This window comes from Pseudorasbora parva, chromosome 5 (genome assembly GCF_024679245.1).
Source record: "Pseudorasbora parva isolate DD20220531a chromosome 5, ASM2467924v1, whole genome shotgun sequence".
Lineage (NCBI taxonomy): Eukaryota > Metazoa > Chordata > Actinopteri > Cypriniformes > Gobionidae > Pseudorasbora > Pseudorasbora parva.
This window is the reverse complement of record NC_090176.1, coordinates 693,712-708,831: the sequence shown is the minus strand read 5'-3', so window position 1 is coordinate 708,831 and position 15,120 is coordinate 693,712. Positions and strand designations below refer to the sequence as shown.

General features: G+C 42.8%; 1 protein-coding gene across 3 annotated transcripts in view; it reads right to left on the bottom strand.

Moving 5' to 3' along the window:
* The window catches only part of ranbp2 (RAN binding protein 2), a 53,401-nt gene that overhangs the window by 25,118 nt on the left and 13,163 nt on the right, over positions 1-15,120 (bottom strand). For all 3 annotated transcript variants that reach the window (XM_067442977.1, XM_067442975.1, XM_067442976.1), the window contains exons 5-15: positions 14,451-14,603; positions 13,658-13,888; positions 13,441-13,583; positions 12,470-12,665; positions 12,085-12,385; positions 5,545-5,726; positions 3,647-3,828; positions 3,442-3,565; positions 2,722-2,883; positions 2,495-2,632; positions 2,244-2,375 (exon numbers count right to left, since the gene is read on the bottom strand). In XM_067442977.1, coding sequence (XP_067299078.1) covers positions 2,244-2,375; positions 2,495-2,632; positions 2,722-2,883; positions 3,442-3,565; positions 3,647-3,828; positions 5,545-5,726; positions 12,085-12,385; positions 12,470-12,665; positions 13,441-13,583; positions 13,658-13,888; positions 14,451-14,603 — 1,944 coding nt within the window. The remainder of the gene's footprint in view (positions 1-2,243; positions 2,376-2,494; positions 2,633-2,721; positions 2,884-3,441; positions 3,566-3,646; positions 3,829-5,544; positions 5,727-12,084; positions 12,386-12,469; positions 12,666-13,440; positions 13,584-13,657; positions 13,889-14,450; positions 14,604-15,120) is intronic.

The following is a 15,120-nucleotide window of genomic DNA, read 5'->3' as shown; positions in this document are numbered from 1 at the left end:
TAAACCAGTCTCCGACATGAAGACTCCAAACTCTCAAATAATCGTACGAATAGCCATTTACCCACAAACCCGATTCCAAAAAATTTGGGACAATGTACACATTTTGAACAAAAACAGAATGTGGAAGTTTTGAAATTCAATATTTTATTCAGAATATAAGATAGATGACATATCAAATGTTTAAACTGAGAATGTATCATTTAAAAGGAAAAAGAAGTTATCATTTAAAAGGAAAAAAGTTGAATTTCATGGCATCAACACATCTCAAACAAGTTGTGCCGTGGCCATGTTCCCCCCTGTGTGTCATCCCCTCTTCTTTTTATATCAGTCTGCAAACGTCTGGGGACTGAGGAGACAAGTTGCTCAAGTTTAGGAATAGGAATGTTGTTACATTCTTGTCTAATACAGGCTTCTAGTTGCTCAACTGTCTTAGGTCTTCTTTATCGCATCTTCCTCTTTATGATGCGGCAAATGTTTTCTACTGGTGAAAGATCTGGACTGCAGGCTGGCCATTTCAGTGCTGGATCTTTCTTCTGCACAGCCATGATGTAATTGATGCAGTGTGTGGTCTGGCATTGTCATGTTGGAGAATGCAAGGTCTTCCCTGAAAGAGACGACGCCTGGATGGAGCAAATGTTGTTCTAGAACTTGGATAGACCTTTCAGCATTGATGGCCTTTCCAGATGTGCAAGCTGCCCATGACACACACACTCATGAACCCCATACCATCAGAGATGCAGCTTCTGAACTGAGCGCTGAGAACAACTTGGTTGTTGTTGTTCTCTTTAGTCCAGTTTTCCAAAAAGAACTTCAAATGTTGATTCGTCTGACCACAAAACAGTTTTCCACTTTGCCACAGTCCATTTTAAATGAGCCTTGGGCCAGAGAAAACACCTGAGCTTCTGGATCATGTTTAGATATGGCTTTTTTGACCTATAGTTTCAGCCGGCGACGGCGAATGACACGGTGGATTGTGGTCACCAATGTTTTCTGGAAGTATTCCTGAGCCCATGTTGTGATGTCCATTACAGTATCATTCCTGTATGTGATGCAGTGCCGTCTAAGGCCTGAAGATCACGGGCATCCAGTATGGTTTTCCGGCCTTGACCCTTACACACAGAGATAGTTCCAGATTCTCTGAATCTGTGGATGATGATATGCAGTGTAGACGATGATTACATCAAACTCTTTGCGATGTTTCTCTGAGAAACTCCTTTCTGATATTGCTCCACTATTGTCCGCCGCAGCATTGGGGGAATTGGTGATCCTCTGCCCATCTTGCCTTCTGAGAGACACTGCCACTCTGAGAGGCTCTTTTTATACCCAATCATGTTGCCAATTGATCTAATAAGCTGCAAATTGGTCCTTACAGATGTTCCTTATATGTACATTTAACTTTTCCGGCCTCTTATTGCTACCTGTCCAAACTTTTTTTCAAACTATTTGTTTGTCAGCCAAAAGAGAACTGGCACCCCGACTGAGCATGGTTTCTCCCAAGTTTTTTTTTCTCCATTCTGGCCCTGAAGGAGTTTTGGTTCCTTGCCACCGTTGCCTTTGGCTTTTGGCTTGCTCAGTTTGGGTCACCTAAATTTCAACTATATTATCTGCCCGCATTGACACTACATGATAATTGAAATGAGCTGATAACATCACCGTTTTCTCCAGAACAACTGTACAGCCAAATCAAATTCTGTTGCATTATTTTCCTGTTAACACTGTAAAGCTGCTTTGAAACAACTGGACTTGTAAAAAGCCCTATATAAATAAAGGTGGTTTGATTTGACTAATGTACATGTGGATTTCAAACAAACTTATTTCACGTTGTCATTATGGGGTAATTGTCAGTAGAACTGAGGAAAATAATAAATGTAATCTATTTTGGAATATACCTTTCAAGGCTGTAACATAAAATGTGGGAAAAGTGAAGCGCTGTGAATACTTTCTGGATGCACTGCATTTCCTACAATGGCCACTTGTGTAAATGCATGTGAAATTGGTTTTAAAGCGGGTTAGGGTTAGGTTAGGCCCTCAAATCTGACCCTGGATAGCCACTGCCCTACAGAGATTAGCTCAAACCCAGCCTGTAGCTTTCTAGTAATCTTGAAGAGCTTGATTAACTTGTTCAGGTGAGTTTATTTGCTGTCAGAGCTAAACTCTGCAGGACAGTGGCTCTCCGGTGTCAGATTTGAGGAACCCTGCTGTAATGGAAGCACCACATGGATAATCAGAGGTGTTTAACATACCTTGTCCATGTCTTCTGGACTGGCCTGATAAATCTTTGTCAGGTATTTCCTGAACTGCAGGAGAAAGTTGGTGCACTTGTCCTGCGTCTCCTCCAGCCCGTTTCCTGCTTCCTCCGACAGCCTCTGATAGATCTGACCATCAACACACCATCCACAAAATCATCAGTTGAGAAGGTCATTCATACCGATATTAATCACTTCACTTCTGAAGCTGAACCAGTGTGACTGTCGTCCAGTCAAAGCCCTGTTACCTTAGCAAGATGCCAGTTAGACGAGATGCTGTTGAGCTTTTCCAGGTTTGCAATGGCGTCATCTGTGTTTCCCTCGATGTCAAGCAGTGTGGCAAAGCTTATGGCAGCCTCTTCCTCATATCCTCGCACTTGAGAAGGCTTAAGACAAAGAGACCATTAGAGACAGTACAGCAATATGAAACAGAAGCAGGAAGTCACAAATCACCCAAAAGGAAGAGAGTGCATACTTGTATGTCTTTACTGTGAAAGTGCATGAACATCGGCTCCAGAGGCTCAGGAATGCTGCGTTTTCTTCGGATTTTCTCAAGCAAAGGAAGAACAACTTTCCAGTAGTGCACACTGCGGCCTACATACTCCTTCTGGTCATAGTAAGAGTTGACCTGTTCACCCTGTCAAACACAAGAGTCAAGAGTCAGGACAAACCTGCTCAGTCTGTACTAGTACTCTCATATAAACCAGGGGTGTCCAACCCTGCTCCTGGAAAGCTAGCATCCTGCAGATTTCAGTTCCAAGCCTGCTCCAACACACCTGTCTGTAATTATCAAGCAGCCCTGAACACCATGATTAGCTGTTTCAGGTGTGTTTGATTCGAGTTAGAGCTAAAATCTGCAGTGTGGTAGCCCTCCAGGACCAGGGTTGGACACTCCTGATATAAACAATCTAATTTATCCAGCTCTGCTCAATCCCTCAACTGACTGCGTGAGCTGCTCCCTGAAGTTTATAGCCGTAATATCTGAGAAACTAGAGCACTTTATTACTGAGAGAGTCACTTTAATTCACTGATGCATGATGATGACACTATTGTCTTCTGCAGAGCTACTTATAGCTGAATCGACTTTGTTTCATAACTGAAGACTCTTGCAACAAAATTACTTTAGAAATTGGGCATTTATTGTTAATTCCCAGCTCAGAACGAGCATCATGAGGACGGCTGTGAGCAGACGTACCGTGTCCGTGAGATGCTGAGCCCAGTGGATGAGCAGCGCCGGCTGAAGGCCATGTTTCTCTCCGGCCCGCAGTGTGCCGAGACCGTGCTGAACCAGCAGCCGCAGTTTAGCCGACGTCCCCGGCCTGAGACACACAGAGAAAACACTGCAGTGAGACTCGGAGCCATGCATCAGGCTCACACTCACAGCAGAATAAATCACTCACAGCGCTCTCTTGTGGATCAGGCTGTAGACGGCGTGCCACCATTCGCTCTGCTTGGCGGAGGACAGGAGCTTCATGATGTGCAGAGGCAAACACCGGGGCTGAGGCGGCGAGGAGCCAGAGGCCATCCGAGCAGTCTCCTGCAGCTGGGTCTGACTGCTGAACACCACGCCACACAAGAACACCTGCAACACACACACACACACACACAGAGTTACAGCTGAGGCGCTTCTTCAGGGCCGCTGAGATCCTGGGACTGGGCCACTTACACAGTCCTTACGACAGTATGCCAGCCAGGACTTCAGCTCCTAACCCAATGCTTATGAACTACTGACTTACATTCTTTAGATTACTTATCACTTATTACTTACTGGTCATATAATTAGAATACTATCAAAAAGTTGATTTATTTCAGTAATTCCGTTTAAAAAGTGAAACTTGTATATTATATTCATTCATTTCACACAAACTGATATATTTCAAATGTTTATTTCTTTTCATTCGTTCAATATTGAAGACACCTGGTGCCACACTCTAATCCGCTAATTAACTCAAACCACATGCAAAGAGTTTTAAATGGTCTTGGACAACGACAGTTCTCCAAAAGATGACCATTGACACCTTGCACAAGGAGAGCAAGACAAAAGGTCATTGCAAAAGAGGCTGGCTGTTCACAGAGCTCTGTGTCCAAGCACATTAATAGAGAGGCGAAGGGAAGGAAAAGATGTGGTAGAAAAAAAAGTGTACAAGCAATAAGGGTAACCGCACCCTGGAGTGTGAAACAAAACCCATTCAAAAATGTGGGGGAGATTCACAAATAGAGGACTGCAGCTGGAGTCAGTGCTTTAAGAACCGCTGCGCACAGACGTCTGCAGGACATGGGTTTGAGCTTCACATTCCTTGAGTCAAGCCACTCTTGATCAACAGACAGCGTCAGAAGCGTCTCGCCTGGGCTAAAGACCAAAAGGGCTGGACTGCTGCTGAGTGGTCAAACGTTATGTTCTCTGATTAAAGTAAATTTTGCATTTCCTTTGGAAATCAGGGTCCCAGATTCTAGAGGAAGAGACTAATCTCTTCACACAATGCACTCTGCTTGAGGTCCAGTGTAAAGGTACCACAGTCAGTGAAGGTTTGGGGTGCCATGGCATCTGCTGGTGTTGGTCCACTGTGTTTTCTGAAGTCAAAGGTCAATGCAGCCGTATACCAGGAAGTTTTAGAGCACTTCATCCTTCCTGCTGTTGTCCAACTTTATGGAGATGCAGATTTCATTTTCCAACAGGACTTGGCAGCTGCATACAGTGCCAAAGGACCATGGTATCTCTGTTCTTAATTGGCCAGCAAACTCGCCTGAACTTAACCCGATAGAAAATCTATGGGGTATTGTGAAGAGGAAGATGCGATATGCCAGACCCAACAATGCAGAAGAGCTGAAGGCCTATCAGAGCAACCTGGGCTCTCATAACACCTGAGCCGAGCCACAGACTGATCGACTCCACGCCGCATCGCTGCAGTAATTCAGGATAAAGGAGACACAACTAAGTGTTGAGTGCTGGACATGCTCTTACTCTTCATGTTCATACTTTCAAGTTTGCCAAGATTTCTAAAAATCCTTTTTTTGTACTGGTCTTAAGTAATATTCAACTTTTGAGATACTGAATTTAGCTTTTCAAGTATAATCATCTTAAAAGAAATAAACATTTGAAATATATCAGTCTGTGTGTAATGAATGAATACAATATACAAGTTTCACTCTTTGAACGGAATTAGTGAAATAAATCAACTTTTCAATGATATTCTAATGATATGACCAGCACCTGTATATTATATCTCAATGCATGTTTCATGAAAGCCAAACGCAGGTGAGTATTTCTCATTGAGGATGAGAAGAGGGGAGGACGCACCTCCAGGTCGAGCAGGCAGATGGACTCGGCTGCGTTGGTGTCCAGTTTGGAGGTCTCGAGCGTGAGGCGAGGGAAGAGCTGCTTAAGCCAGAGCTGAAGGCTGACGCTCTGCTCCATTAGCGCCCACTGCAGGCCGAGCCACGCCAGATGCTGAAGATCACCCGCATGCAGCAGCACCGCACCTGTGTGAACACACACACACACACACACACACACACACACACACACACACACACACACACACACACACGCTATAATGAACCGCAGCGAATCCCTGATCCGTACGGACCCGCCACACAGTTCAGCACACATGACCCATGGATTATTGCAAAGTCTAACTAGAATATTTGTCATTTGCATGTGCTTGTAAGTCTTGCCAATTTAAGCATTCAAGCGCAAGGAGAGGCGAAAGAACTCAATTCAACACTCGCTTTGTGCCCAAACACTGAATTACTCGCAGTCTGATATGTGCCTCTCTATTTGCAAACACTGAATTCAGTTAGCTTCGGCATCCCCTTGCACTTGAAGACACTCGTATTCTCTCATAGGGGTGGGCGATATCTCGATATTTAAAATATATCGAGATATTTTTTCAGCTCGATATGGATTTGGACATATCGTATATATCGATATATTGTTTATATTTAATTCTGATTCCGCCACTTTGCTTGTTTGCCTTCCCTGTGTTGTGCTCGCGGAGCCTAGCGCGCCTCCCGCCTCCTGCTTTTGTTCCCCCTCCCCTCGCGTGTCGTCTCAGTGCACACGGCGGCGTCCGCAACCAGGTGAGGATTAGTTATCATGTTGACAAGCGCGCACATTGTTCAGGACTCAGTTAAGAGACCATGTTTTCCTTCTAACACAACTGCTTGCTAAAATTTATAAAGAAATATTAATGTTCATCATAGTTCAAAGCGCACGTTTCACCCACAGTCCGGTGATTGACACGATTGGTGCGAGACGCACTCTCAGTCGCAATCATGCCAGTTTATGATTTGTGTCTAACTGATCGCATGGTTTTCGGTTAAAATGTCAAAATGATCGCATATCATTTGAAAACATTTTAAAAGTATTGCAATATCATTACTATGATTATTTTGTCAGCTTTATCACGGGATTATGATGAATTGGTCTATTCATGTTTTGACCAAGAGGGAAAAACACGACATCCCGGGTGTCCTGAGACACACGGTGCTCTTCTGTCAGTTGTACTGTATCATATTATCATATAGCCTACCTTCTGATGTTCATATTTCGTTCTGTAACTGGAAAAGAAGTTAAATTCAGCTCATGTGTAGCCTACATGATCTGCATGATGAGCTTGAATTTGGTCAAACTCATGACAAACATCACTGTTTGAATTTTGATAAAATTTAACAGGAAATGGTGTTATGACAAAATCAGTTTATGAATATCTCAGTCATGCCCCCATCTTTCTGCAAAATGCTTACTGTTTACTTTAACTGTAAAAAAGGGAGTCTTTGATTCATCTTTTGAAAGCATGAAATAAATGAAAAGGCAATATTATTTATTTTCTTTTACAGTTAAATTATTATTATTTATGTAATCAGGGAGTTTTTTTTTTTTAAATGTCGCAAAAGCACTTTGTTCCTACATGAACTGACTGCCTCTTTGCACTTCAATAAACAAAGAAAAGAATTTGTGGTATTTGGCATATTTGTTTTTGCTGTAGTTTTTAGGGGGTTATTTTTCCTGTAAAGATAGAGATATATTTTTTGCTCCATATCGCCCAGCCCTATTCTCTCAGAATATCCACATTGGTGAGTATCCTTGAACAGTAGGTTTTGAATGAATGTCAACAGTAGAGAAAGGAATCAGATGTGTATCATTACATTGGATATGACAGGACTGCTCCTGATCGATTGCTCCGGTCTGCTTCCTGTTTGTCCTGCTGCTGTGCTCGCGTGAGCTTTAGATAATACTTTAGATCTAATACTGTCACATGGACTAAATGTTGATACTGTTTAAATTCTGCAGCAGAGCGATGATATCTCAGCTAAATTAAGTGTACATGATACTAGGTAATGATCTGCAAAACCATCCCCTCGCTTCAAATATGGCAGGACGATAACCGCTGCGACTAAAGATTGCTTTGTCCATAATCTTCCTCATCAGTTCCATCTCTTCAGCATTACAGATAGCCAAGAGGAACTTGATGCTGCAACAGAAACTATTGACTCTCTCTTTACTAGCACTTTAGACATAGTTGCTCCCCGGCGCTTAAAGAAGATTAAAGCAAATAATCCAACGCTGTGGTACAACGAGCACACTCGGGCCCTTAAAGGACAACTTTGGTGAGAAATGCCCCTAGGGGTAATTAAGGGTGCTTTCACACCTACCTTGTTTGGTCCGGATTTTCGGACTTTTCAGTTTGGTACGAACCAAAATTACAGGTGTGAAACCTCCCTCGGACCATGGTCCGGACCAAAAAGACGAAATTTGGTCCGACGAAAAGAGGTAGTCTCGGTCCGGACCAAACAGAACAAAGGTTTGGTTCGTTTCTTGTGTGAAAGCATTTTCTGTATAGTTCGGACTTTCAGACCATTTACAGGAAGTTCTGGTGTAGGATTAGTGAAAAAACACAGATTAAACTCACAGCACATGCAGTGATGGAGCGCGCAGCATTTTATCCAGAACCGCTTGTGTAGTCATGTCAGCTCACGTGAACAGCGCGCTCTGCTTGACTATATGAGTTTCGGTTTATTTATGAGGCCGCTCCAGATCATGTGCAACGCAAATGATCACTCCATCACGGGATGTTATATTATTTATTTAAGCTTATTTATTAAATTCAGGCAAACGATGAAACATTTATTAAAATTAAGATACAAAATAAAGCTTTCTACAAAACAAATCTTAATGAAGTGGTCAAAATTATTTCTGACTCGATGTCTTTGCACATCTGTGCACGTTTCATAATCAATATAGCCTAGATGAAATGTAAAAATAACAGTATAATATTTAAACATAACTATAAAATAAAATACATTGTTTGGCTAAAAAGCCTATCTTCTAGGAGCTCCTCCTTTCCTGTCGGTGCCGATAAAATGTTTGCACAACGAGGACGTTCATTTGATGAATTTGCCTCGAGTATAGTTGGTGCTGCAGATAGTAATGCCATAATATTAACAGTATTGGCAACGATGGGTCTGTTCATTCATTCTTGTCAAAGTTAGCCGCTGAATTGACAACACACTGACGTCAGACGCACGTCCGCTAACAAACCAATCAATGTTAAGATGCAGCCCACATAGATGATGACGACAGGACGCCAGTGCCTCATGTAAAGTTCTTTGGTGCGGTAACATAACTGCAATGTGAAAGCAAACCAAAAAGAACCAAATGTCCAAACACAAACTTTGGTTCGGACCTTGGTGCGGACTTTCAGGTGTGAAAACGTCCTAACACAAGTTTACAGAGTAGATCGTTCTCTGGAATGGGTTTTCATGAAAATCAAATGTAAGGAGTTTCATCTCTAAACACAGATTAGCTTATAACGCTTGTCTATGGGTCACAGAGTAAGTGAAATTAAACCGCTAGTTAATCCCACTAACACGGCTCAACATAGCCTCACACTAACACGGCAGCATAATGAGGGTCCCTACATGCAAACCCAAGCATTGAGAACTTTATAAGAGTACAAACAGTTTAATAAGAAGATACTTTATAAAGACAGTACATTACGTGTTTACAGATGGCAGCCATCTTGGACAACAGTCTCGACCAGTCGAGCCACGAGCGCTGTGCTAAGAGATGAACTGTGACTGTGAATCTCATATGGGACGCCTTCTTCCCTTGGAGTTAGTCAACCATATATTTTAATAAACAGATATAATTCATGCATTTCCATGTAATTAGATTTCACAAACTTAATGCCTATCAATCAGCTCACTTAGCACAGCGCTCGTGGCTCGACTGGTCGAGGCTGTTTTCCAAGATGGCTGCTGTCTGTAACTTTACTTGTTATATGCCCCATACACTCGCGTTATAAGCTAATCTGTTTTTAGAGATAAAACTTAACATTCGATTTTCAAAAATACGCAACTTGATCCTACAAAAATACTAGAAAAGGCAGTGTCTTCACAACCATGCTCCTTTGAGAAATAAATGGTATCTGTGAGAATTTACCTCAGAAGAAAAGCTGTTTATTTCTAAGAGTAACTGATGATTGTGAGGTAAGTTTATTCTGTAAGTGTCTGTGTTAAACCGCAAAAAAGACTTGTGTCCCGCTTGCGTCCGTTTGACGTATTTAACTGCAGATAAAAATGCATAATCTCTATAATATAACAAATACTATAAAATATTTATTTCGGTGTTGCAAAGCTGAATTTTCGTCAGCCATTACTTTTTTACAGGATTCTTTAGGTGAATAAAGTATCACAGATTACATTTTTTTTTTTTAAATTAAGCACAGCAGTTTCCAACATTGATAATACATCAACATATAAGAATGATTCTTGAAGGACTGTGAGACTGAAGTAATGATGCTGAAATCTTTTACATCACCGAAATAAAGTATATTAAAAGTATGCCAATATTTAAAGCAGCACTGGGTAACTTTTGCTCTCGGGGTCCCCCTACAGTTGGGAAAAAATAATGTCCTCAGCTACTGTCGTAAGATCTGTCATCCTACAACAGGGGATGCCATCGCGGGGGGCATTTGTTGACATGACAGCCCTGATAGCCCTGAACTAGTGATGCGCGGGTCGTCTCATAACCCGCGGACCCCGTATGTCTATTTAATGGTCGCGGGTGCGGGGCGGGTTGTAAAAATATATCCAGTGGTGCGGTGCGGGCCAAATAACTTCATAAAAGTGGCGCCGCGGGTCGGTGCAGCACTAACAGTTCCCCTGAACACTGCAGGAGGAGTTCACATGCAGGTGTTCTTCTGGCAGTGTTCTTCAGTGGCATATGTTTCAGCATGTCATATGAATTTCATTTCATGGGTTTTATTTTTTTCAAACGCCAAATAATCGCGATGCTCACGTTTACAAGCCAACGTCATTATAGTAGTCTATTGGTTAGCGTTTGACAGAATCTATATGATACTTCAGTTCAGTGTTTGAGTGGTCGGTAATCACCGTAACAAGCAGGACAGCATCGGTCGGGCACGCCTCCTTCAGCTCACGCCGACGAGCAAACGCTGGTCACATGTTGATCCTCGTCCTGCCTTTAATCACAGCACTCTCTCGTTTCCTCTTATTGCTTTCCTCCAACAAAACCTTTTCTTTCTTATTTGTCTGTGCTGCTTCGGACATGACTATATTATCCGACGAACAAAGTTGGGCTCGCACGTCCGAAACTTAAGGAAGTGTGTGTGTTGGTGGAAGTGACGTATATGCCGTAAAGCAGTCGAGTTTTGTAGTTCTTTTTGTTCTCGGGTTACTACCCGAAACCCGAAGTTTAAAAGAACGATTAAAAACGATACAGACCCCGTCAGGCTATGGCAGACGTGTCGTTCAACCTATTGTAAGTCGATTTATCATCACAAGAGTCTTGAAAAATATATTATGAAGGTTGAAAAGTTACCGAGTGCTGCTTTAATATAGAAAACTATTATTTTAAATTGTAATATTTCACAATATAATTTTTTTACTGTATTTTTGATCAAATAAATGCAGGCTTGATGAACATCAGGTTTTTCAAAAACTTTAAAATAGTAACGTGTCCATCTTATGACCGTTACTGTATATAATTTCAATATAATAGGCCTATACAAAATTTTGTTCACTTGCTGTGTAATATTAGAAATCATGTTTTCTGCTACGAGTGAACATTATAGCAAACTTAATAAAGCAGATAATCCTGTTATCAGTGTCCGCACAGATCCTTTATGAGGTGAGAATACATTTGAGATTTGAGAATCAATATGACCTGATACTAGCTCACCTTCTGCCTTTGGCTCTCACTTTATAATGTTGACTATATTCTAAATTATCTACAAAATATATATGTATTTTGTCCCGTTTCTTAGCTCCCTCTCTGCCACACACCTGGGGCTCATTCATTATGCGACTCATTATGTGGTTCTTTTGTTCTCTCAGGTGTGAATCTCAGCATTATTCATGATCGTTCAAGCATCTTCGCACACAGGCTTCGTAAACAAAAAGTGTTTTACAAAACTTAAATCAATATTTATCTGCATTAGTAGGCAACATTAGTCCAAAGTCTTGTGTACACATCTACTGTGTGTTTTTGGCCTTATTTGAGTGTCTTCAATTGTTTTTTTTTGTTTTGTTTTTTATTTAAAAAAACACAAATTAATGTTAATCTGTCAAAAATACCAGCATGTAAATAACATGTTGCTCTGATTGGTTTACTTTATTACTGACTGTTCATTTGGTTTAATAAGTTTTTGCTGTGCTGTCAAAAGCAATTAATGTGTTCTTTACATAATAAACAGTAAGTTAGGTTATCTCCACCCTTTTTTACGGATCTGAAAAATGATCCAATCTGCGACTCAAACCATAAAGTGAACAGTGAGTTGTGTGATCTGAACCGGATCTAGAGTCTGACACTCACCGCTGTCCCACTTTTCCAGATCTGCGGCTCTGGGCGGGTGTGTGTTGACTATGTGCATCTCGTCGTTGCAGATGAAGGAGTGCTGCTCGTGCTTCTGTGTGCCGAAGAGAGCGTCGAACAGATGGCTCGGCCCGATCCGGTTCCCGAACGCCTCCACCACGTCCTTCAGCAGCTGCTCCACATCCTGACTCAGATTCAGCAGCATGTGACCCGCCTGACTCTGGCGGTCCGAGGCCAGCAGCTCCAAAGGCTCATGGAATGCATGCTCACTTTTCAAACTCTTGGCTTTGGGTCTCGGAGCCTGAGGGAGACACGGATGTGACACTGTACAGTGGCCAATCACACGAGCTGCAGCCTCAAAAGGAAGAGCAATCACACATCATACCTGATAGGCCAGGAGATAACAGAGAGCAGCAAAATCCAGCACGGCCCTCCACTGCTGCGCCCCATCCTGAGCCATCTTCAGCAGCAGAGTCCCAGCGTACAGGTACAGCTGAGCCCTCATCTCCGTGAAAACCTCCGACAGCCCGTCCAGTGTGTTCGTGGCCGTATTCTTCAGAGACTGCATCGCACGGTCCAAACTGCAGAAAAAACATGACATTATGACCGGTGAATAACACTAATGATCTCTCCATCACGGCTCCTGTTAGTGGGTGGGATATATTAGGCAGCAAGTGAACATTTAGTCCTCAGAGTTGATGTGTGTGAAGCAGGAGAAATGGGCAAGCGTAAGGATTTGAGCCAGTTTGGCAAGGGCCAGACGACTGGGTCAGAGCATCTCCAAAACTGCAGCTCTTGTGGGCTGTTCCCGGTCTGCAGTGGTCAGTATCTATCAAAAGTGCTCCAAGGAAGGACCAGTGGAGAACCGGCCACAGGGTCATGGGCGGCCAAGGCTCATTGAGGAGCACAACAACCAGTTTGAGGCATTGACTCGGCCTTCAAGTTCCCCAGATCTCAATCCAATCGAGCATCTGTGGGATGTGACCAATCAAACAAGACCAATCCACCTCGCAACTTACAGGACTTGAAGGATCTGCTGCAAACATCTTGGTGTCAGATACCACAGCACACCTTCAGGCTTTTCTGAAGTAAATGTGACGTTATGTGACATTGTCAAGCTGTATTATTGACATCATTGAAACACTGATTGATTGATCGTGACAGATTCCTTCTGATGTTCACTCATGTTTATTTGCTGCTGTAACTAGTAGTAAAGAGGAAGAGATGATCATCTGTCAGCCCCATTAGAGACACACAAACACTCATTAAAGGGGCTGTTGGTGAAGCACTGGAGCGTGACTGATGTGCTTCATGTGTGCAGTGTTCCAGAGGCCGGACAGGCTTGTGTTGACGTACCTCCAGAGAGCTTCAGTGCTCTCCTCGCAGCCCTTCACCCTCAGGCTCAGTCTGACGCGGCTGCCAAGCGCCAGCAGAAGCTCTTTGTGAAACTTGCGGGACGCCTGCTCGTTCGACAGCACGCTCGGCTGGCGGAGATACTCCTGAAACACAGCAGATTGATCACACTCACACACAGTTATATCGCTTACATAAAAGGAGATGGACGATTACTGACCTGAAGGACGCTGACCAGGAGCTCGTACCACTCCAGACGGTCCCTCAGAGCGGCAGTCTTCTCCACCTGCAGACAGTGCTTCACTGCCTCCTCATGCCGGCCCTCTGCACTGTACAGACGCACCAGCCTCTCATTAATGTAGATGTCACCGGGCCGCAGCTGGAGCTCCGACTGAAGCAGATCGTACAGCTGATTGGAGCCGATCTGTCCTTGTGTGCTCAGAAGCTTCTCCTGAGAGAGAGAGAGAGAGAGAGAGAGAGAGAGAGAGAGAGAGAGAGAGAGAGAGAGAGAGAGAGAGAGAGAGAGAGAGAGAGAGAGAGAGAGAGAGAGAGAGAGAGAGAGAGAGAGAGAGAGAGAGAGAGAGAGAGAGAGAGAGAGAGAGAGAGAGAGACTTTTTTTTGACTTTTAGTCTTTCTTTATTTTAACAATTAATCAAAATATATAAATATATAAAACACAGAGATATTCACATATGCTCATATTCAACAAAAAAAAAAAAAAACAAAAAAAAAACAAAAAAAAAAAATGATAATAATAATAATCACAATAAAATACTCACACACACATTTGTAAAATTCCATCTTCTAATTTACATAAAACATCATTCAAACCCCAAGTTTGTTCAAAAGTATCAAGATCTCCAACCATTTTATAATATGCAAACTCAACCGAGAGAGAGAGGGAGAGAGAGAGGGAGAGAGAGAGGGAGAGAGAGAGAGAGAGAGAGAGAGAGAGAGATTAACTCGGATGACAGGGTGTTTTCAGAGCAGGCTGATGGGATGTGGGCACTGACCTTCAGATTGAAGATGGTGGGATGTCCTGGCAGGAGCCTGGAGGCTTTCTCCACCCAGAACTCGGCCCGGTTGTCAGGCTCCGGTTTACCGCACAGCAGCTCTGCCACCTTCAGAACCAGGTCTGACTGAGCCGGATTCAGATCCACTGACCGCTGAGAGTCCAGAAACAAACATCATTATTACAGAACTCATGCTTAAACTGATGTTTGACTCGAGACAGTCACCAAAGAGGAGCATAACGGATGTTTAATGAGCATTTCTGACGAAACATTCAGTGATTATAACGAGCCGCTCATGTACAGATGGAGTTAACTGCATTCATTCCCTGTGGCGACGCTCCGAGATGCTGGAAACACCGGATCACCAGCCTTAGGGTTGGGTGATTTCTCCTACATTGGTACATGCGTTGACAAAACATTGTAATGGACGAAGATTTCTTTTTGATGTGTTTTACTATATTTTTTGATATAGTATAGGGATATAGATATAGGGTTTTGACTTCCTGCTTAGCTGCTGTTTGGATGCTCTTGCTTATATTGCTGCAGTTGCATGCTCTACCCGACACAAGGACTGCAAACACTTGTTTCCTACTACCACCTATATATCTTGAAAACATATTACAAGTATCAATGAATGTGGATGAGGAATCCCCAAACGAGTGAACTTCAT